Source organism: Indicator indicator, chromosome 1 (genome assembly GCF_027791375.1).
Source record: "Indicator indicator isolate 239-I01 chromosome 1, UM_Iind_1.1, whole genome shotgun sequence".
NCBI classification, from domain to species: domain Eukaryota; kingdom Metazoa; phylum Chordata; class Aves; order Piciformes; family Indicatoridae; genus Indicator; species Indicator indicator.
The window spans coordinates 93,963,793-93,985,805 of NC_072010.1; the positions used below are offsets into that span (position 1 = coordinate 93,963,793).

The window sequence follows — 22,013 nt, forward strand, 5'->3', positions numbered from 1 at the left end:
CTTAAGAAATCAGCTGCTAGAGTTAGCTGGAATAAGAGGATCAGAAACTTGAACGTGGAGGAAGCTTGTAATTTCTTTCACATAGCAGTTGCATAAATCCAAACAATAATCATTCCAGAGAGAAAAAAGTAGAAGCCCTCCAGACTTATTAGGAAGTATGTTAGAAGTAAGAAGAGAAGTCATACAAAGAAAATAAAACACTACATTAAAATAATTCCAAACTGCTTCAAAATATTGTGTCAGTCACATTAAAAACCAACAGCAGAAAACTGTTTTCCTGCCATACCAAAAAAAACCCAACAAAAAACAAAAGCCCTCAATTTATGGAGCCTGGGTTACACAGCAAGACTAATCTAAAATTATACTTGGCAAGATTAAGAATTACATGCAAATGCAACAGCAAAGACTACATGATCATACAGGTGAACATTAAAGACTTTCACTGTCAGACCCAACTTCATCAGCTGGAAAAAACATAAGGGAAAGCCATGCATTAGTGATAACATACAACTAAATGAGAGGAAGCTTCAAAAGAGATTTTTCTAGTAGAAATGAAAGCAGTGCCAACATGCCAGGCAGCAAAGAGTAATGAACTAAGGATACTAATCAATATTCTTCGGCAACCTAAGAAACATCCTTGCATCTGGTATGGAAGAAGCCTGTTGCTTCTTCCCTTCAGCTTCACGCTCTCTCCTTACACTATGCTCAGCACTGGCTGCATCTTAAGACTTTTCCGTTTCACTCTTCAAACTCCTCATCCAGTCCAGATGCTTTTTTCTCCAAAGTATGGTAACTTGATCATCTTCCCCACCTCAGACAAATTCCCCTGACTCAGGCGTTTTCTTTTTAAAGGAATACAGAAAAGTAAAATATTAACTTTCACACCACACTGAAGTGTAAGACAGGCTGAGAGAGTTGGGGTCGCTCAGCCTGGAAAAGAGAAGGCTCCAGTGAGGCCATACAGTGGCCTTCCAGTACTTAAAGGGGACCTACAGGAAAGATAGGGAGGGACTATTTACAAAGACCTGTGGCAATAGGACAAGCAGCAATGTTTTTTAACTAGAGCAAGGTAGATTTACATTGAAAGTTAGGAAGAAGTTCCTTACTATGAGAGCGATGAAACACAGAAACAGGTTGCCAAGAGAGGTGGTGACAGCATCGTCACTGTTATTTTTATATAGAGAGGTGGAGGTTCCACCCCTGGAGACATTCAAGAGTCTCTGAGCAACCTGATCTAGCTGGGGATGTCCCTGATTACTGCAGGTGAGGTGGACTAGAAGACCTTTAAAGGTCTCTTCCAACCCAATGCATTCTATGATTCTAAACCAGGTTCCAGTGGATGACCAAAAGCAACCGCCAGCAGGGGGTTTGCTTGCAGCAAAGTTGAACAGTCCTTCCTGCAAATGGCTAACACTGCAGCTGAAACTATATTCCTGTGGATTTAAATAGGCATCTCTGGACTGCAGGTTTGAGGGGAAGGAGGTTTATTTGCAGGCAGATTTTTCCTTGTTTATTTGGGTTTAAATATTGCAGAAAGTACAACTCAGAGGCTCTCTTCCTATTGCCTGGAGCATAAGAAAGGAGCAGCATGCCTAGTTAAAATTCTCCTCCCTTCTCCACATTTGGCACTTATTTAAGGCTGAAGTTTATCATGCAAACAATTTTTACAGAAAACTGTTCAGATATGAAGAAAATAATTTATTCATTAAGATATAGGAATAGTTTCAAGATTAAATTTAAGGAGAATGGAGAAAGGGAAAGAGCAAAAAATGAAAAATCTCTTTAAGTATTACAGTACTTTCGGAAACAAGTCCTTTGACTCTTCTCTAGGAATAAGTTTTTTCTGGGAGCTTGTTTTTCCCCTACAAATCAAAACAAAAAGCTAACAAAATTTTTATTAAAGTCAAAATAATTTACCCTGGTTTCCAGAACTATGCACAGAAAACAAGATAATTACACAACCCTAAACTGTATTTCTATCAATCACAGAAAGCAAATTCAAGGTTTAAAACAAGGTAAATAATAAAATGTGCAAATTACATTAGACAGTCATTAGCCAACTGACTTAAAAAGAAAGCCCAACAAAATCTGGATTTCATGCAAGCAATTATAGCCAACACTAACATAATGAAGGTATACAGTGCATTCACACTCATTTTTGATGTAAAAAGTGGTTATGGTAAATTTGTACCTTCCCCAGATACCAGAGGATAGATGACAACAGTATGAAACCCTGAACAGAAAACCCTGTACAGTTTTAGAATGGCTCTGAGATATGTTTCAAAATAAAGACATGAACTTCATGGCTCAGCTGTCTTAGGTGCTGTGCATTCTGTGTGAATCCAGCCTTAACCTTAAATGCTACCATCAAGTTTATGTGGTTTGCTATGCCAGAGGATGAATTCAGTCCTCAAAAGTTAGAATCAAGTGTTTTGAACCACTAGTCCTACAGAACTGCAGATGAAAAAAGGATTCTTTCTTGAGTACCAATAAAAAGCTTTTCACTCCCCAATCACTATCCCAGCGCATTTATACCAAAAAGGCAGCACTACTGCAGATCACTGACATTTTAAGGAAGAAAAGCTATGTAGTCTAATCACACACAAGCAAGACAAAGCTATCGAATTTTACAGAATCCTTTCAGTTGGAAAAGACATTTAGGATCATTCAATCCAACCATTCTCTAATTCTGCTAAGTCTGGTGCTAAACCAAGTCCCGCAGCACCACATCTCAGCCTCTTTCAAACACCTCCAGGCATGGGGGAGCCCATTCCAATGTTTGAGAGCCCTTTCTGTAGAGCACTTTCTTCTAATAGCCAACCAAAACCTCACCTGGTGAAACTTGAGGCCACTTCGTCTTGGTCTATCACTTGTTCGTAGGGAGAAGAGACTGACAACCACACCTGGGAGAAAAAGACCTGGGGAGACTGATTGACAGCCAGACAAATATGAGCCAACATGTGCTCAGGTAGCCAAGATGGCCAACAGCATCCTGGCCTGTATCAGGAGCAGTGTGACCAGCAGGACCAGGAAGTGATCGTCCTCTTGGACTCAGCACTGCTGAGGCCACACTTTGAGTGCTGGGGTCACTTTTGTGGCTCTCCTCACAAGAAAGCATTTAGGTGCTGAAGGGGGTTGAGAGAAGGGCAACAAACCTGCTGAAGGATCTGGAGAACAGGTCTTGTGAGGAGCAGCTGAGGTAACTGGGGGTTGTTTAGTCTGGAGAAAAGGAGGCTGAGGGGAGACCTCGCTTTCTACAACTACGTGAAAGGAGGTTCCGGGATGCACCAGACCAGGTTTATTTTGGCTGTTAGAAGAAAATTCTTGACTGAAAGGGTTCTCAAACACTGGAACAGCCACCCCAGAGAATCCCCATCCTTGGAGGTCTTTCAAAGACAGAGATGTGGTGCTGAGGGACTAGTTTTAGCATCAGACTTCGTAGAGTTAGGTAATGGTTGGACCAGATGTTCTTAAAGGTCTTTTCCAAATGAAACAATTCCATGAGTCTGCAAGATAAGGTTGTCATGTTTTTTTTTTTTAATTAATTTGTATTCATTGCATCCTAAAATCTCATCACTGCATTGTCACTGTTATTTTTATATAGAGATATTTGTGTGCACATAAAGTAACAGTGCACATGGACAAGAACAAATTGGTCCCAAAAATATAGTTTAGCGAATAATTCCTTGAAGTACCTTTGAAATAATTGATACACTTCTGTCATCCACACTTCAGAAGACTAATATTAAAGCAGAATTTGCTGGGAAGTTAAGATAGACTTGCAAGAGACAGAAATACGTAAAAAAAAAAATTAGAAAATACGTCTTACCAAATATGTTCGTGGAATGTCCTTTCCGGGCAATTGGCTTGAGCTCATTATGTCCCCAGCCATACTGCCTATAATTGTCCCAGGCATGCTTCATCATCTAAGAGACAGAAAAAAAATTGGATTTGATTACATTGCAAAACTACTTTGTACAAACACAATATTTTACTCCTCATTTGAGATTTCATCTTTCACAGTCATCCCACCATTCTGATTATTACTTTGCTGCTCCTTCTATCCATTGCAGAAACCAGATTATACAGAATGAATAAATTTGGAAACAGCTTCAAGTCTATTTGACTACACAGTCTAATGCTCTGCAGTAGGTTGTTTTCTTGTTACTTCTTTCTTTTCCTTAAGTATACACATAAACATTTAAGAACTTGAGCATAACAAGGGCATTTAAGCACAAAGAATTGCTGAAAAATACTGCTCATGGCCAAGATGATAACCAAAAGCAAAAAAATATCTACCAGTATCTGAAGCATAAAACAAATTTATACACAACAGTGTCTCCAAGTTTTGAAAGTTTCCAGAGAAGAAGACTCCACAACCCTCCTGGGCAGCCTGTTCCAGTGCTCCGTAACCCGCACTGTAAAGAAGTTTTCTCCTCATGTTGAGGTGAAATCTTCTATGTACAAGCTTGAACCTGTTGTTTCTTGTCTTATTACTGTGCACCACCGAAAAGAGCCTGGCCCCCTCCACTTGACACCATCCCCTCAGATATTTATACACCTTGATGAGATCCCCTCTCAGTCTTCTCAAGACTACATAGCCCCAAGGATCTCAGTCTCTCTTCATAGGGGAGATGCTCAAGTACCCCAATCATCCTTGTGACTCTCCGCTGGATTTCCTCCAGCAGTTCTCTATCTTTCTTGAACTGGGGAGCCCAAATGTGGAGGCAGAGGTGTGGTCTCACTAGGGCAGAGTAGAGAGGTCGAAGAACTTCCCTAGACCTGCTGGACACACTCTTCTTGATGCATCCCAGGATCCCATAGGCTTTCTTGGCCACAGGGCACATTCTTGTCCCGTTGAGAATTTGTTGTCTAGTCAAGGTCTTTCTCTGTGGAGCTGCTTTCCAGCAGGGCAGTCCCTAACCTGTACTGGTGCCTGCTGTTATTCCTCCCCAGATGCAGGATTCTGCATTTGTCCTTATTCAACTCTATGTGGTTTGCCTGCACCCAGCTCTCCAGCCTGTCCAGGTCATGCTGGATGGCTGCACAGCCTGATGGGGTGTCAGCCAACCCCCCCAGTTTTGTATCATCAATGAACTTGCTGAGGGTACTCTCAATCCTCTCATCCAGGTCGTTGATAAAGATAGCAAACAATACTGGACCCAGTATCGATCCCTAGAGAACACCACTGGCCACAGGCCTCCCAAGCTGATTCTGTGCCAGTGATGATGCCCCTCTGAACTCTGTTATCAACGCAGTTTTCAATCCACCTCACTGAGCAGCCATCTATGCCACATTTCCTGAGCTTTTCTATGAGGATGTTATGGGAGACAGTATCAAAAGCTTTCCTGAAGTCAAGATATATGACACCCACTGCTCTTCCCTCATCTTCCCTCATCTTCCTCCTGCTTGCCTTTTTTGAAGACTGGAGTGACATTTGCTTTCTTCCAGTCATCAGGCACCTCTCCTATTCTTTGTGGTGTTCTACTAAAATCTCCTTACCTCAACTCATAGGGTTTTGCCTTTTGTTCCCAGTTTTCCTTCCCATCCTTCCTGAAGGGCAGTAGGGCACTTGTGTGAGCAGCTGCATGGACCTCAGCCGCTGCCAGTGCTTGCACTACAACAGACTTAAATCAGGATCTCCAGAAGTTTGCAAAACGTTCTCCAAGAGGAGAAAATATGCTAATCTAACAGACCAACACTAACCCTCTAAGAAACCAAACAGAGCAGGGCAAGTAAATCTTTCACTACAGTTTACAAGACTGTAGTTGTCTTATTTTTAATCAGAAAGTCATGGAATCATTTCACTTGGAAAAGACCTTTAAGATCATTGAGTTCAACCACCAATTCAACACCACCATGGCCATTAAACCGTGCTATGTCTAGATGTTTTTTGAACGCCTCCAGAGATGATGACTTCACTGTGGTGGGTTGAAAATTCCCCCCCACAACATTAACTTTGCCAGACCAGCTCAGTGGAAGCAAATGAAAGCTGTATTTACAAGCAAAACTACAATCTACAATGGAATGCAATGAATATGTACAAAACATACAGTGTTTACAGATATTTACAAATAATAAACAGCACAAGGACCCCCATGGCCAAAAGACCAGGGAGCTGCAACAGCTTCTCCCTCCCTGCCGTCCCCTCACCTCCCCCCTGTACAAAAGGGACAAGAGAGAGAAGCAGAGATATTAGACTTAGCCAAAACAAAAGCAATGCAGCCAAGGTCAGTGAAGCCAGTTAGTATCTCTCTGAGTAAAGAAGCAAGAAGAGAGATAGACATTGTTTTGGGACCCAAATCTTATGGTAGATATCTCTCCAATGGGATTCATAGAATCATAGAATCAACCAGGTTGGAAGAGACCTCCAAGATCATCCAGTCCAACCAATCACCCAGCCCTATCCAATCAACTAGACCATGGCACTAAGTGCCTCATCCAGTCTCCTCTTGAACGTCTCCAGCGATGGCGACTCCACCACCTCCCTGGGCAGCCCATTCCAATGGGCAATCACCCTCTCTGTGAAGAACTTCCTCCTAACATCCAGCCTATACCTCCCCTGGCACAACTTGAGACTGTGTCCTCTTGTTCTGGATTGTTTAGAACAATCATTATTTTCCTTTTTACACCCAATAGTGATTTATTTACATTCTACTACTTTCTGCTCAAGATCTGTGAAAAAATTTTAAAGGCATAGCCTGGAACTACCACACTCCATTCACTTTGTCATACTTATGTAGAACAGAAGAAACATGCAGATGCTGACTAAGAAGCAAGGCACAGCCAGATGCTTCACCAGCACTCTCTCACTTAGAGGCAGCTCTCTTACTGAGTTCAGGAATTAGTGGAAGCCAGTATGTGGTAATCTTAGATCTTTCAAACTGCATCTGAACTCCCTGTTACGATATGCACAACAAAGTCTCCACCTCCCCACAATCATCAAGAGATTCCCATCCAATCTACACAGTTGTAATTCCTTCAAACTAAGTCCCTCCAAATTTCCCATGGCTCAGTTGACTCATGCCCATACAACAAATCTGAAACACGGCCAAGGTATACACACAGGCCCAGAAGCTGGGGAGAACTCCTAAGTTCAACTGACATGAACTTAGGCACAGATGTCCCCCTCAAGAAGCCCCACTCCTACTGCTTGGCATTCAAAGCCAGCTCACAGCTGATCAAACAGTCCAACACCTGATTAGACAGTAATACTGCATTGCTTCTTTTAGTGGCATAAATCTGTAAGAAAAAGAGGATGCAAATATTATACTAGAAAAATGAGAGAAAAGCCATTTCATTGGCATTCATGAATTCCTTAGTGTTTACTAAGTACTATCTCAAACTGATAAATTAATAGCTATTAGGACCTCAAGATGACTCAGGTAAAGTCACTTGACAGGTAAGAAAATTACAACATGACAGACATAATAAAAGCCTGGTCACAGGCAATATGAAAATTCCTCTGAGATCTCTTACTAAGGTAATCCAGAAGTCATAGATTCGTAGAATGGTTTGGGTTGGAAGGGACCTCAAAGATGAACCCTGCTGCCCTGGGCAAGGACACCTTCCACTAGACCACATTGCTCAAGTCCTCATCCAATCTGGCCTTGAACACCTCCAGACAGAAGGCACCCATAACCTTCCTGGGCAAACTGTTCCTCACTGTAGAGAATTTCTTTAGAATTTGTTTCTAATATTTATTCTAAATCTGTCCTCCTCAAGCTTCAATCCATTCCTTCTCATCCTATCACAACAAGCCCTTGTAAAAGTCCCTTCCCAGCTTTCTTGTAGGCCCCCTTCAGGTACTGGAAGGCTGCTCTAATGTCTCCCTGGAGCCTTCTTTTCTCCAGGCTGAACAGCCTGATCTTTCTCAGCCTGTCCCCACAGGGGAGGTTCTCCAGCCTTCTGATCAGTTTTGTGACCCTGCCCAGGACCCACTTCAGCAGTTCAATGTCTTTCTTATGCTGGGAGCACCAGAACTGGATGCAGTACTCCAGGTAGGGTCTCATGAGAAAAAGAGTAGAGGGGGAGAATCACCTCCATCATCCTGATGGTCACAGGATATGAACCTACAAACAATGAACCTACAACCATTAATACACAAATTATTCATTAATTTAAGATCATAGAACCAAGAATCACAGCACCATTCAGGCAAGAAGGAACCTCAACCTCCTGCTCAATGCAGGATCAGTTAAGAGATCAGATTTGGCTACTGAAGCCTTAATGCAATCATGGTGGTCTTAAGGCTTTCTCCAGTCAGAATGGGACAGTCACGGCCTCTATTGAAGCATCCTGCTGTAACTCACATCTTGCCAGTCCATTTCTAAGTCCTAGACAGACCTATAGCCTTGGAAGGCACCAGAGAAGGAAACTAAAGAATTATTGATCAGCGAGCCCTATGTGAGTTTGGCAACAGATGGATGCCAAACAAGGTGGCCATCATGTACCAGATCTAAACAACTTGTTTCCACATAAGGGAAACTGAGCAAGTGAGACAAAATAATTTTTTAATGAAGCAAAATCAAATGACCATAAACATTTCAGCTTTGTAAAACTCTTGAAGCATAAGCAAACACCATCACAGATCAAAACTAGCTCAATCCAAAAGAACAACCACCACTTGTTTCCTCATGGTAGAATGCTAATTGTGGAAGATTTCACTGTCCCAGTGTGCTGTGCTTCTAGGGAGAAGGTACAGATTTTGCTATAGACTATTTAGCCCTGACAAAATCCAAGAAAATTATGGGAACTACAAAGGGCTAAAACAGCATGCATCACAACATAAGATGTTGTTATATGTAAAGAAAAAAAACTATCCTAAGATAAATGAGAACAGTAGTGCATATAGCTATTGAGAGACAGGAGAAGATAGATGTCTCTGCCAGCTAGAAATTTAACACAGGATGCCACTTTGGATCAGGGATTACAAGCAATATGAACTCTTGATCTCAAATTCTCTCTACGGTTATACCAGACAGCATAGTGAAAGTTGGAACAGATGAAGAATAGCTTGCAGGTACACACAGGTTTTTCTTCAAAAAATCCTTGGCTTTTAGAGGAGAGGCACATCTCAGGCACTGACTAGAACATCATCACCAGTGATAATAGAGAGGTAAAAACACTTGAAAAAACCCCCAAAAACAAATAAAGCAAACAACAAACAAAAAACACACACCAAAAAAAAAAAAATCCAACCCCTAAAGAGCCCATGACAGAGGCTTCTCAAGCTCAGTAGTCTGAAAATAACAAGCTGTTCTAAGTATGGATAATTGTGAAAAACAGAAGGAGTAGATTTCCATAGGTGGCATTTCCATACCTGAGAGCAGTTAGACAAAGTCAGTGCTGATGGTGTATCATATGAAGATCTTGCAATCCATCTCCTAGAGCACAAATGGTTTTAGCGATGGAGTTCATTGACACTGTCAATGCCAGATTTTGCTTTTGAAAGCACAATCATTCATAGGTGATAGGTGCTTTGAATGCCAATCTTGAAAATGTTTATTATGGGATGCACCATACATAATAGCCAGAAAGATCCTGTTGTATGTACAGCTTGGTAATTCTACAAAAACAATGAATTTGGATTCTGCTGCAAGAGAGAGAATAGAAAGAAGCAGGGCATGTCCAATGATAGAATGGCAATGACATCTTTTGAGAAAATCACGATTGTAACAGTAAAAGGAGTTTGAAGTGATCGAAAAGACTTTTACTTGTAAGAGGGTTCTGTCAATACAGCAGCATGTTAGAAACAATACTTCACATCACAGATTAGTTGAAAATCCACTTTTCAGAAAAGGGCAGGCACCTATCAAAAAGAAAGTAAGAGTCCCGAGAAATATGGAAAAGAAACAATATAATGGCAAACTGCAGTATTCACTGGTTGTGCCTGGAAATGAGAAACCTATCCTCTTCTTGCAATTCCATCAGGAACACACCAAACAGAGAGCAAACAGGTTTTGCTTTCAAAGCAATTGGTTAAAGGTATGATTTCAAGAGCCTGATGTAAATGCCACCTTCAAATTCTGCTTCAAAATTAACCAAGGACTTGCTAGACAAGATTACTGCCCAACTGGGAGATTAAAGATTAATAACCACTTTCCTACTGTCTTCAGAGAATGCTTTTTGGGAGTTTAAATTAAAGAATATCTTTTCTTTGCACTGATATCCAGGTATTGAGGGAGACTAGCACCAGACTTGGTGGAGATAAATAACAGTTGGACTTGATGATCTTCACGGTCTTTTCCAACCAAAACAATTCCATAATTCTATACAGAATAGCTGTGGGTGCATATTCTATACAAGCACATGCACACTGCAGGGAGTGTTACCTTTAAGCACTTAGGGTGCTTCATTTTGGGGAGGATCAAAGCCAGCAACTAGGCTACAAAATGAAATGCAAAGGTCTTAAGACAACAGACATGTATTACTGAAAACTGATGTCCTAACCAACCAGAAGTCCAAGTAAGTTTGATGAAGAAAACAAAAAGAAAACAATTAGAGCAGTAATGAAATTGCTCTAAATTGGTTTCAGATGCTGAAAAATATAAAGGGTCCCCAGTCATAGAAGGCAGCCTATTTGGCTAGAATAGAAACACTGCAATTACAAAAAAGAAATGAGATTAGCAGTGGAAATTGTATGAATAGTAGCTATGAAAAGAGGAGTTTGCAGCATGAAAAGAGCTCTACATGATTAAGTATTTCTTTCTTCTGCACAGCTCTTTTCTCGATAACCACACAGAATGGAACTCAGGTAAAAGGACACTCACTATTTTTAACCTGATTTCTTCAGAGGTTATGTAATCTTCCTGTCTGTACATCTGCCATTTGCCACATAACATAACATTTGCAGTAGCCTTTGAATCCATGGTCTCATTTCAAACACAACTGTACAGATTTGGAGGAACCAGGTACTTAGGACCTCCACATTTTTTGGGGGGGAGGGGGGAGATCAGGGGGGTTGAGAAGCAGGAAGCAAGAAAAAAAAATATCTGTGGCAAGATAAAGTAGACAGACACAAATTGGTACCCCAGCTGAGAGGCAGTTATAATCCAATCCTTTATTCATTCAGAGGACCAGCATTTATCATGCAGGTAGCTCTAAACCAGGCACAGAGCACACTGTAATTCTTGCAGTCCAGCAGGAAGAGGGCATTCACAGCAACATGTGCCTGAGGAGCAGAGGGTGGTATAAGAGGATGTAGGTCAAAAATCTATAGGAAGCCATTAGTTTTAGTGCTTATGTTGGGATGTAACAGGCTGGTTTATTATTAGCAGCCTCTTCAGCAGCATCCAGAGGCCATGATGAAAATACATTTTAATCACTTCTCTTCTTGGCACATTTCTGTAAGTATTTCCAAAACTGCCTCCGCTATAAATTATTTATCTTCCTACTTACCCTTCTAAGAGGCAACATATTACAAGTCACATTTTAAAAGAGGATACACTGAACGTTTTGCCAAAGGCCACAAGTTCACTGACAAAAGAACTCAAGTCAGAATGTTTCCAGATTCCCAGCTGGGATCTTAATCCTCACTCATGCAAAGCATCCAAACTTAACAGCAACTCATTCTGCAGGTGTCAATTCATAGGATCATTAAGGTAGGAAAGGCATCAACCCAACACCACCATGCCCACTAAACCATGCCCCAAAATGCCACATCTACCTGCTTTTTAACACCTCCAGGGATGGTGACTCCACCTCCATGAGCAGCCTGTTCCAAGGCCTAACCACTCTTTCAGTAAAGACATTTTTCCTAACATCCAATCTAAACCTCCTCTGGTGCAACTTGAACTGTAGCAAGTGACCTTTAACTATGGCTCCCACGCTCCCTGGATGCCCATTTCACAACAACTTTTGCTTAAACATCTTCCTCCACTTCTTACTTTTAGCAGAAAGCCATGACAAGCAGGAACAGGACCAAAATCTTGGTGTGTTTGAAAGCAGCTTAGCAAAGTAAGAAGAGGCCTCCTTGCCAGCCCATCTCATTAAATATAACAGCTTTTAAACTGCATGAGAAGCAAGCCTGCTACAGCCAGCAGCTTCAGTCACTTCACAACTCCTAACTTTTGTGAGTACTATCACTCCTTAACATTGAATTTTAAAAAGTCTGTGTACAACTAACATTGCCAAATTACGTGACTGCACATCACAACAAATACAGAACAAGTAGTAGAACAAAGGCCCCAGACAACTTAGATTTTCTGTTCTATCTTTGAGACTTAGAATATAAAAGCTATTCCAGCTCTTAAGTTTACTAAGTACAATTTCTGGAGAAGTTACTTGTGCAATGTTCTGGAGAAGCCTTCTTGCATCTGACAAGCTTCAACAAACATCATCCTATCAGAATGGTTGAGGTTGGAAGCAACTTCTGGAGGTCAGCTGGTCCAGCCCACTATGTTCAAACACAGTAATCTGGAGCAGGCTGCCCAGATCTATGTCCAGACAGCTTCTGAATATCTCAAAGTAGGGAGATATTCCTGGTCATGCAGCTTATAGCAGACACACACTACAATGTCACCCATACCAGTCTGCTCTTTAACCTACCCTGCTAAGTTCCCAGTTGGTTCATCACCTATCTCCAGGCACTCCAGCTTCTCTCTCACATAAAAGGCAACTTCACCTCCTTGTTTTCCTTGCCTAAAGGGTCTTTTTCCCTCCACTGCAACACTCCAGAGTCAAGCAAGTTATCACACAACACCTCCATCCACGTCAACACCTCTGCAGCCCTGAAACCACACACAGATCTGACCCATTATGTTTATTCCCCATGCTGCAGGTATTGTGGCATGTGCGCTTCACAGATACCTTGGCATGCCAATTGACCAAAAAATGGTTTGGGGAATTCTTCATAATGGTGCCTTGTAGGCACTTCCTTGTTTATATGCAAATCCTAGAGGTGATCCTGCTTAAGCTTTCACTTGTTGATTTTGTGATCCTTTTCTATCACATCATTGCAGACCTTCTGCTCATCCAGCCTGTCAGCCACTCCCTTGTGAGACTGCTAGTTCATCGCTCCTTCCCCCAACACTGCTGTGAGCTGGGTATTGGTCTCCACTTCTTAGCAACAAGCGATATGACAACAGGAAATGGTTTCGAATTGTGCCAGGAGAGGTTTAAGTTGGATATCAGAAGAAACTTCTGCAGTGAAGGGGTTCTCAAACACTGGAACAGGCTCCCCAGAGAGATGGCTGAATCCCTCATCCCTGGAGGTGTTTCAAAAAGGCAGAGATGTGGTGCTAATGGACATGGCTTAGCACCAGACTTGGTAGAGTTGGATAACAGTTGAACTCAATGATCTTAAAGGTCTTTTTCAACCAAAACAATTGTATGATTCTATGATTCCTAGTTCAAAGCCCTCCTTATGAGGTCATCTATGCTGCTGGCAAAGATGCTTCCATCCTACTTAGTGAAATGGATCCCACCTCCCCAGAGATACCCTGAAAACAGGCCCTACAGTTGTAGAACCCAAAGCTCTGTTGCCAACACCACCTCCACAAGCTGAGGTGCATTGCTGGTGCCCTCTCCTCCTCACACCCTTCCTCCTTACTGGCAGGATCAAGTAGAGCACTAAACTAGGGCCCCAGGTTCCGGACAACTGTCTCCAGAGCTCTGCAGCCAGTACTTACACTGATTGGTGTGTAAAATATATACATCCATAAATTCAACACTTACTAGAACAAATACCTGGCCACTCTAACAATCTAAGACCTCAAACCAAACATTTCAACATTTAGCACAAGGCACACATAGAATATCCTGCATGGGATTCACAGCATTATTTGGGAAATATGCTATTTTAACAAGTATCTGAAATGAATGCTGGCAATAAGATAATACTGTGAAATCTTAGGCTGAAATGAACAAAAACACCAAAACCTGAACCCTGAATAAAAACAATTAAATTTTTTCTTTATTTTCCTTGGTAAAATTTAACCTCTCCAGGAAACAAAACTCATTAAAAAAAGACTCTTTGTATTACTCTGCACTGGTTACAAAAAACAGTGAGAAAAGACCTTGGTGGTGATAATAACATTTTTGAAAATGGGCTGTGTGTCTCTGGAATTGCAGTCTCCCATGATTCATCTGATGCTGTCAAAAAAACGGTTTCAGGTAAAATAGCATGCATTTGACACTGATGCCACTCAAAAACTAAATTGTAACAACAATGGGCTCTTTCAGCATTAACATTTCTCCATCCCCTCTCGCTAGCTGACCTTCCATTCCTGTATTCTACACCCTCGTGCATCTAGCTAAAGAGGAAATAATCCATTGTCCTGCAGTAAAAAAAAAAAACAAAAACAAAACAAAGCCCAAACAAACAACCCTTCTGAAGATCACCTGGTACCTACAGTACTAATGAGATTGACTGAATTAAAGCAATTTACAAAAGTCAGTCAGAAATTTCAGCTACAATCCTGGATTGTTCAGAACAATGGTCACACTACTGAAGACCACTCAGTTTAAAGTAGCTCTGCAGAAAACAGACCTGGGAGTCCTGGTGGAAAACAGGATGACCACAAGACAGCAATGCACTCTTGTGGCCAAGGAAGACAATGGTATTCTGGGATGTGTGAGGAAAAGTGTGGCCAGCAGGTCAAGGGATGTTCTCTTCCCCTCTACTCTGCTCTGGTGAGACATCATCTGGAGTACTGTTTTCAGTTCTGGACTTCCTGGTTCAAAAGGGACAGGGAGCTGCTTGAGGCGGTACCACAAAGTGAAGTTTGTCCTTCCGTTTACATGGAACCGCCTATGTTCCAGTTTGTGCCCACTGCCATCCTATCACTGGACACCACTGAGAGGAGTCTGGCTCCATCCTCCTGACATCTGCCCTTCAGATATTTTCTAAGCGTTAGTGAGATCCCTCCTACTAATTCCAGGCTTGATCTACGTAACTTACTTCTTCCAGCTAGCTCTCTATTGTTACATGTGCTCGGTGCTTTCACATTACTTGGTTAACTCAGTGTTATCCTACCCATTAAATTAATCAGTGGCAAACTGAAAGGCATTCAAATACAGAAATGTTTAGTTAAAATTAATAAATATTGATCACTGCATAACCATACCATTTGTCTTAACCCTACAGAAGACATTCTGAAAAGCAAGATGCTCTGCATATTCTCACTGAAATGTTTGAAGATACAGTTTTGAAGAGCAGAGTAGGAGCCCTCTGAAATCTACAGTTCCGTGCTGTCCTCTGGGTAACAGCCCTAACCAGGCAGGGCCTAGGGAGCCCAGTATTACACACACACAACTTCTCCATCAGAAGTGCTTCCACAGCAGTTACTAAGAGTATAGGCACAACTTCCAGGGAAGGATTTACTACTTGAGAGATTTAAAGAGAGATATATCTCTATGCTGTATCACACATGTATCATAAGCAGTTGTTCATTATATGACAAGAGTGGATTTCATCTAGTCATCACTAATATTCCAAGCAAACATCCAACAGGTGATCTACCTGCAGCATGGCACATCCTACAGCTGCAACTCCTTCCTGTTATGAGGACATGTGTGTGACTCGCTTATTTTTGTCTGGTTTTATGAGTTCATTAAATACAGATTAACATTTCAAAGATTTAGCTGATGTAACTGCTAAGTTCTGTGATCCTGCATGGTCTTTAATTACATAGCCTGTGCTTGTCTACTGTGCTTGTATATCTCCAGCCTGAACCATTCCTGCTTCCTAACCTGATTTTGAGGCTGAACATGAGCCAGCAGTGTGCCCAGGTGGCCAGGAAGGCCAATGGCATCCTGGCCTGTATCAGGTGTAGTGTGGCCAGCAGGTCAAGGGAGGTTATTCTTCCCCTGTACTCAGATCTGGTCAGGCCACACCTTGAGTACTGTGTCCAGTTCTGGGCTCCTCAATTCAAGAGAGATGTTGAGGTACTGGAACGTGTCCAGAGAAGGGCAACAAAGCTGGTGAGGGGTCTGGAACACAAGCCCTATGAGGAGAGGCTGAGGGAGCTGGGGTTGTTTAGCCTGGAGAAGAGGAGGCTCAGGGGTGACCTCATTGCTGTCTACAACTACCTGAAGGGAGGTTGTAGGCAGGTGGGGTTTGGTCTCTTCTCCCAGGCAACCAGCACCAGAACAAGAGGACACAGTCTCAAGTTGTGCCAGGGGAGGTATAGGCTGAATATTAGGAGGAAGTTCTTCACAGAGAGGGTGATTGCCCATTGGAATGGGCTGCCCAGGGAGGTGGTGGAGTCGCCATCACTGGAGACGTTCAGGAGGAGACTGGATGAGGCACTTAGTGCCATAGTCTACTTGATTGCTTAGGGCTGGGTGATCAGTTGGACTGGATGATCTTGGAGGTCTCTTCCAACCTGGTTGATTCTATGATTCTATGATACTCAGATTGCAGGAGAGAAAAAGAAGGTGTACAACATTCCTGCCAAGCTAGTTAGAAGTGCAGACTCAGAAAAATGCCTACTGATAGTAATAGGAAACTGGCATTGCCAGGGTAAAAGATGGCAATGAGTCTCACAGCCAACCAGGAGTGGCAACAAGACCAATAATAATAGTTCCTATAGTATAAGCTGCACCACAGAACCAAACACCTTAGCCAACATCTTAGTTTGAATGTTTTACAGGTAAATAAATCAATCTACTTATAATTAACTCAATTTTTTTAGGCTCACTTAAAACTTATTTTGAAAAGCATGTGATCATTGCAAATTTTAGCAGCAGGTCATTTTTCCCCTTGCTTTTTCAACCTTCTTTTTAAACGTTTAAAAATATCTTGTGGCATGCTGACATATTCCACTCTTTGAACAGAACTTGACAAAGTCAGATGCTGCTTTCAACATGCACTTGTTACTGTTCCATATGTTAAAGGACAAATGCACTTTGAACCCATATACCTAAGCTGAAGAAATCCTTAAAATCATTTTGAAGTTATCCAATGAAATATTAACATCCCAACAACAGGAAAAAAAGGTACAATAATACTGAGGTTCATTAAAATGGCTCAAGGGCTGGAGCCAGCAGTGGAGTTTTGGGTTCTGTGATCAAGGGGCAACTTTCTCTGCACCTGACCTGCTGGACCTAGAGGGGCTGAATCTATCTAGAAAGGGCAAAAGGACTCTGGCGCAAGAGTTGGCAAGGCTCATTGAGAGGGCTTTAAACTAGGTTTGAAGGGGGTGGGTGATGAAACCAGTCTCTCCAGAGAGGAGACAGAGAGTGGTAAACTAGAGTCAGTGGTGAAATCAGCAGCCCAGCTGAAGTGCATGTACACCAGTACACTTGCAGTACGGGTAACAAACAAGAGGAACTGGAGGCCTTGGTACACCAGGAAAAGTACAATGTAGTTGCCATTACAGAAACGTGGTGGGATCAGTCACACTACTGGAGCTCTGCCCTGGATGGTTACAAGCTCTTTAGGTGAGGCAGGCAAGGGAGAAGAGGAGCAGGGGTGGCCCTGTGTATTAGGGAATCTCTCAATGCCACAGAATTTCAGGTGAAGGATGAAATATTAAGTGCCTACGGGTTAAAATCAGAAGGAAGGCTAACAAAACTGACATCCTGGTTGGAGTCTGTTACAGACCACCCAACCAGGATGAAGAGGTAGATGGAGGTCATCTCAAGATCGCCAGCCCTTGTTCTCATGGGGGACTTTAACCTGCCAGATATCTGCTGGGAACTTAACACAGCAGCGAGCAGGCAGTCCAGTAAGGTTCCTAGAGTGTATGGAGGACAGCTTCTTGGCACAGCTGTTACGTGAGCCTACCAGGGGTGAGGCCCTGCTTGACCTGCAGGTTCTCAAATAGAGAAGGGCTGGTGGGGGATGTGGTGGTAGGAGGCTGTCTAGGGTGCAGTGATCATGAAATAGTGAAGTTTTCAACATGCAGGGAAACAAGGAGGAGCAACAGCCTAGGGAAGTAGCCCTTAAGAACAAAGGAGTCCAGGATGGTTGGACCTACTTTAAACAGGAACTCCTGAAGGCACAGGAAATGGCTGTCCCAATGTGCTGAAAGATGAGCCGATGGGGAAGGAGACCAGCCTGGATGGGCAAGCATTTTTTGAAGGAATTAAGGGAGGAAAAAAAAGGGTATATCACCTTTGGAAAGGGGTGGAGGTAACGCCTCTGTTAGATCATGTAGGAGTAAAATTAGAAAAGCAAAAGCCCAGTTAGAACTTAAACTGGCCACTTCTGTGAAGGACAATAAAAAGCATTTTTATAAATACATCGATGCTAAAAAGAGGGGCAAGAAGAACCTCCACTCTTTATTGGATGTGGAAGGGAATATTGTAACTAAAGACGAGGAAAAGGCAGAGGTACTAAATACCTTCTTTGCCTCAGTTTTCACAGTAAGACAGGAGGGCTTCAGGATAACTGGCCTCCTGAACAGGTAGATGAGGTCAGGGAGCAGTATAGTCCCCTGAAATCCAGGAGGAAGCAGTTAGAGACTTGCTCAGCGACTTGGATCCTCACATGTCCATGGGAACAGATGGAATCCATCCTAGAGTACTGAGAGAGCTGGCAGATGAGCTGGCCAAGCCACTGTCCATCATTTACCACCAGTCCTGGCTCACTGGAGAGGTCCCAGATGACTGGAAGTTGGCCAATGTGATGCCCATCCACACAAAGGGCCAGATGGAGGAACCTGGAAACTACAGGCCTGTCAGCCTGACCTCAGTGCCAGGCAAGATTATGGAGCAGATCATCTTGTAGGAAATCACAGCACACCAGCAGGATGGCCAAGGGATAGCCAACATAGATTTCGGAGGGGCAAGTCCTTTTATGACCAGGTGACCCACCTGCTGGATGTGGGGCAGGCTGTGGATGTAGTCTGCCTGGACGTCAGCAAGGCCTTTGACACTGTCCCCCATAGCAAACTCCTGGCCAAGCTGTCAGCCTGTGGCTCAGACAGCAGCACTCTGTGCTGAGTTAAGAACTGGCTGGAGGGCTGAGCGCAGAGAGTGGTGGTGAATGGTGCCACATCCAGCTGGCAGCCTGTCACTAATGGTGTCCCCCAGGGACAGTGTTGGGCCCTATCCTGCTTAATATCTTTACTAAAGATCTGGATGAGGAGATAGAGCCCACCATTAGTAAGTTTGCAGATGACACCAAGTTAGGAGCAGATGTTGATCTGTTAGAGGGTAGGAGGGCTCTGCAAAGGGACCTTGACAGGCTGGACAGATGGGCAGAGTCCAACATGATGGCATTCAACAAATCCAAGTGCCGGGTGCTGCACTTTGGCCACAACAACGCCATGCAGAGCTACAGGCTGGGGTCAGAGTGGCTGGAGAGCAGTCAGACAGAGAGGGACCTGGGGGTACTGATTGACAGTAGGCTGAACATGAGCCAGCAGTGTGCCCAGTGTGCCCAATGGCATCCTGGCCTGCATTAAGAATACTGTGGCCAGCAGCAGCAGGGAAGTCATTCTGCCCCTATACTCAACACTGGTTAGACCACACCTTGAGTAATGTGTCCAATTCTGGGCTCCTCAATTTAAGAAGGACATTGAGATACTTGAACATGTCCAGAGAAGGGCAGTGAGGCTGGTGAAACGTCTCAAGCGCAAGCCCTATGAGTAAAGGTTGAGGGAGCTGGGGTTGCTTAGCCTGGAGAAGAGGAGGCTCAGGGAAAACCTTATTGCTGTCAACAACTACCTGAAGGGAGGTTGTAGCCAGGAGGGGTTTGGTCTCTTCTCCCAGGCAACCACCAACAGAACAAGAGGACACAGTCTCAAGCTGTGCCAGGGGAAGTTTAGGCTTGAGGTGAGGAGAAAGTTCTTCACAGAAAGAGTAATTGGCCAGTGGAATGTGCTGCCTGGGAAGGTGGTGGAGTCACCGTCCCTGGAGATGTTCAAAAGAAGATTGCATGTGGCACTTGGAGCTGTGGTTTAGCTGTCAGGCCGTGTTGGGTAATAAGCTGGACTTGATGATCTCTGAGGTCTTTTCCAACCTGGTTGATTCTGTGAAAACTCAATGTGCACTCTCAGCTCATTGTTTATTAATAAGATTTATAGCCTTGTTTTTCTTTTTAATATAAATCATAGCAACAACTAAACACCAAACAAATAACTGCTACCAAACAGCAGAACAGGTATACCCACATCATCATCACCATCATCATTACCTCTTTGATTTTGTTCCTCTTCTCTCGGATATCCGGGTCTGATGGTTCTCCGCTGTTTACCCCTATGAGGTTTGGTAAAGGAACAGGGGGCAGTGGCTTGCTGTCTTTCTTTTTCAACTCTTGCACGACTTTGTTCTTCTCTGTCTGAATCTCAGCTTGAATCTCATCCCGCGATTTCTTCAATTTCTCCTTAGCCTCTTCCAGAGCCTTTTCGTGATCTGCTCGGATCTTATTTCTCAGACGTTCCTCTTCTTCTCTAGAGACACAAATGCTAGTCAGCATTTCATTGCTAAAAACACACTGCTTATAAAAAACAGCAGCTCTGAACCAAACACCACATCCCAAATTGGTTTACTCTGATTAATATCAATGACTGACAAGTTTACTGCATTATTCTTGTCATGAACCCAAAAAAGGAAGAACAGCACACACAGCAGCAGCACTGTTGTAGAAAGCTGTATTATAGGGGTTTTCTGTATTATCTCTCAGCACCTTTGCTTGCCTCTCCAAGAATTCAGAGAGGAAAAGCCCTGTATCACACACTTCAAATACAGGCTATGCACAGAAGTACATCAAGCAATCATTCAGTTCAAAAAAACAAACAACAATGATGAAATCAGAAGACTTCTTTGATTCCTTCTGCACAATAAATGCTTCGTCCACAACTTGTCAAGATTCTGACATAATGTTACAGTGTGAGAGCTGAAACCCCCCTCCCACACTGACAATAACCAGGCTAGCTTAGTCTGGAAGCAAATGAAGCTGTATTTACAGGCAAAACTACAATCTATGCTGAAATGCAATGAGTATGTACAAATACACTATTCACAACATCTACAAACATGTAAATCAACAGAAAAACACAACAAAGCCCCCTGGAACCCCTCGAAGGGCTGTGCTTTTTTCCCAAGGGGCCTTCGCCCCCCTGCCTTTCCACAAGAAAGCCAAAAGCCCTGTTAGACTTAGCTTGTCAAGGTCAGTATGCAGGTGTGTGTTATCTCCAGCCAGAGAAGAAAAGAAGCAGGCAGACTGAGAGAAGACAGACTTCAAGGCTGCCCAACTGCCAGACCTTGTTTTGAGTAGTAATTCTTAAACATTTCTATCTCTCCAATGGAAATATTCAGAATAATCATTATTTTGCTTTCTTGCACCCAATAGTGATTTATTTACATTCTTTCACTTTTCTGCTTGAACTTTGTGAAGAAAAATTAAAGACAGTCTTTGAAACCATCACAAGTAACCACTTCAAAAAACTGCAGCCACTCCTTGCTGCAAGAGCTGCAAACACTACCATGGCATGTTTTGTCTTGAATTTGGAACTCATTGCTACAATCAGTGTATAAAAGCAAATGCAGAGCCAATTATAAAGCCCTTTGGGAATATAAAAGGGTTTTAGTAAAACTGATGAGGCCACATCTTGAATGCTGGGTTCAGTTTTAGAGCTTTCACTACAAGAAAGACAGTGAGATGCTAGAGTCCAGGAGGGTAATGAAGCTGGTGAAGGGGACAGAGAACTGGTCTTGTGAGGAGCAAGAACTGGGGTTGTTTAGTCTGGAGAAAAGAAGGCTGAGGGCAGACCTTCTCACTCTCTACACCTACCTGAAAGGAGGTGGTAGTGAGGTGGATGTTGGTCTCTTCTCCCCATTAAGAAGTGATAGGACAAGAGCTGGCCTCAAATTGTCCCACGGGAGGTTTAGGTTGGTGTTTTCAAACACTGGAAGATGCTCCCCAGGGGGATGATCGAATTCCCATCACTGGAGGTGTTTCAAGGATGCAGAGACATGGTGCTGAGGGACATGGTTTGGCATCAGACTTGGTAGAATTAGAGAACGGTTGGATGTGATGATTGTAAAGGTCTTTTCCAACCACAATTCTCTGGTCTCGTAAGTGCTTTCGGTAAAACTGACATCATGTGACATGAAGAGTG

The 22,013-nt window shown here is 43.0% G+C and overlaps 1 protein-coding gene across 1 annotated transcript in view; it reads right to left on the reverse strand.

Annotated features, from left to right (window-relative positions):
* MAN1A2 (mannosidase alpha class 1A member 2) overlaps positions 1-22,013 on the reverse strand; it is a 153,799-nt gene that overhangs the window by 97,013 nt on the left and 34,773 nt on the right. Inside the window, exons 2-3 of the mRNA XM_054399609.1 lie at positions 20,087-20,342; positions 3,830-3,926 (exon numbers count right to left, since the gene is read on the reverse strand). Coding sequence (XP_054255584.1) covers positions 3,830-3,926; positions 20,087-20,342 — 353 coding nt within the window. The remainder of the gene's footprint in view (positions 1-3,829; positions 3,927-20,086; positions 20,343-22,013) is intronic.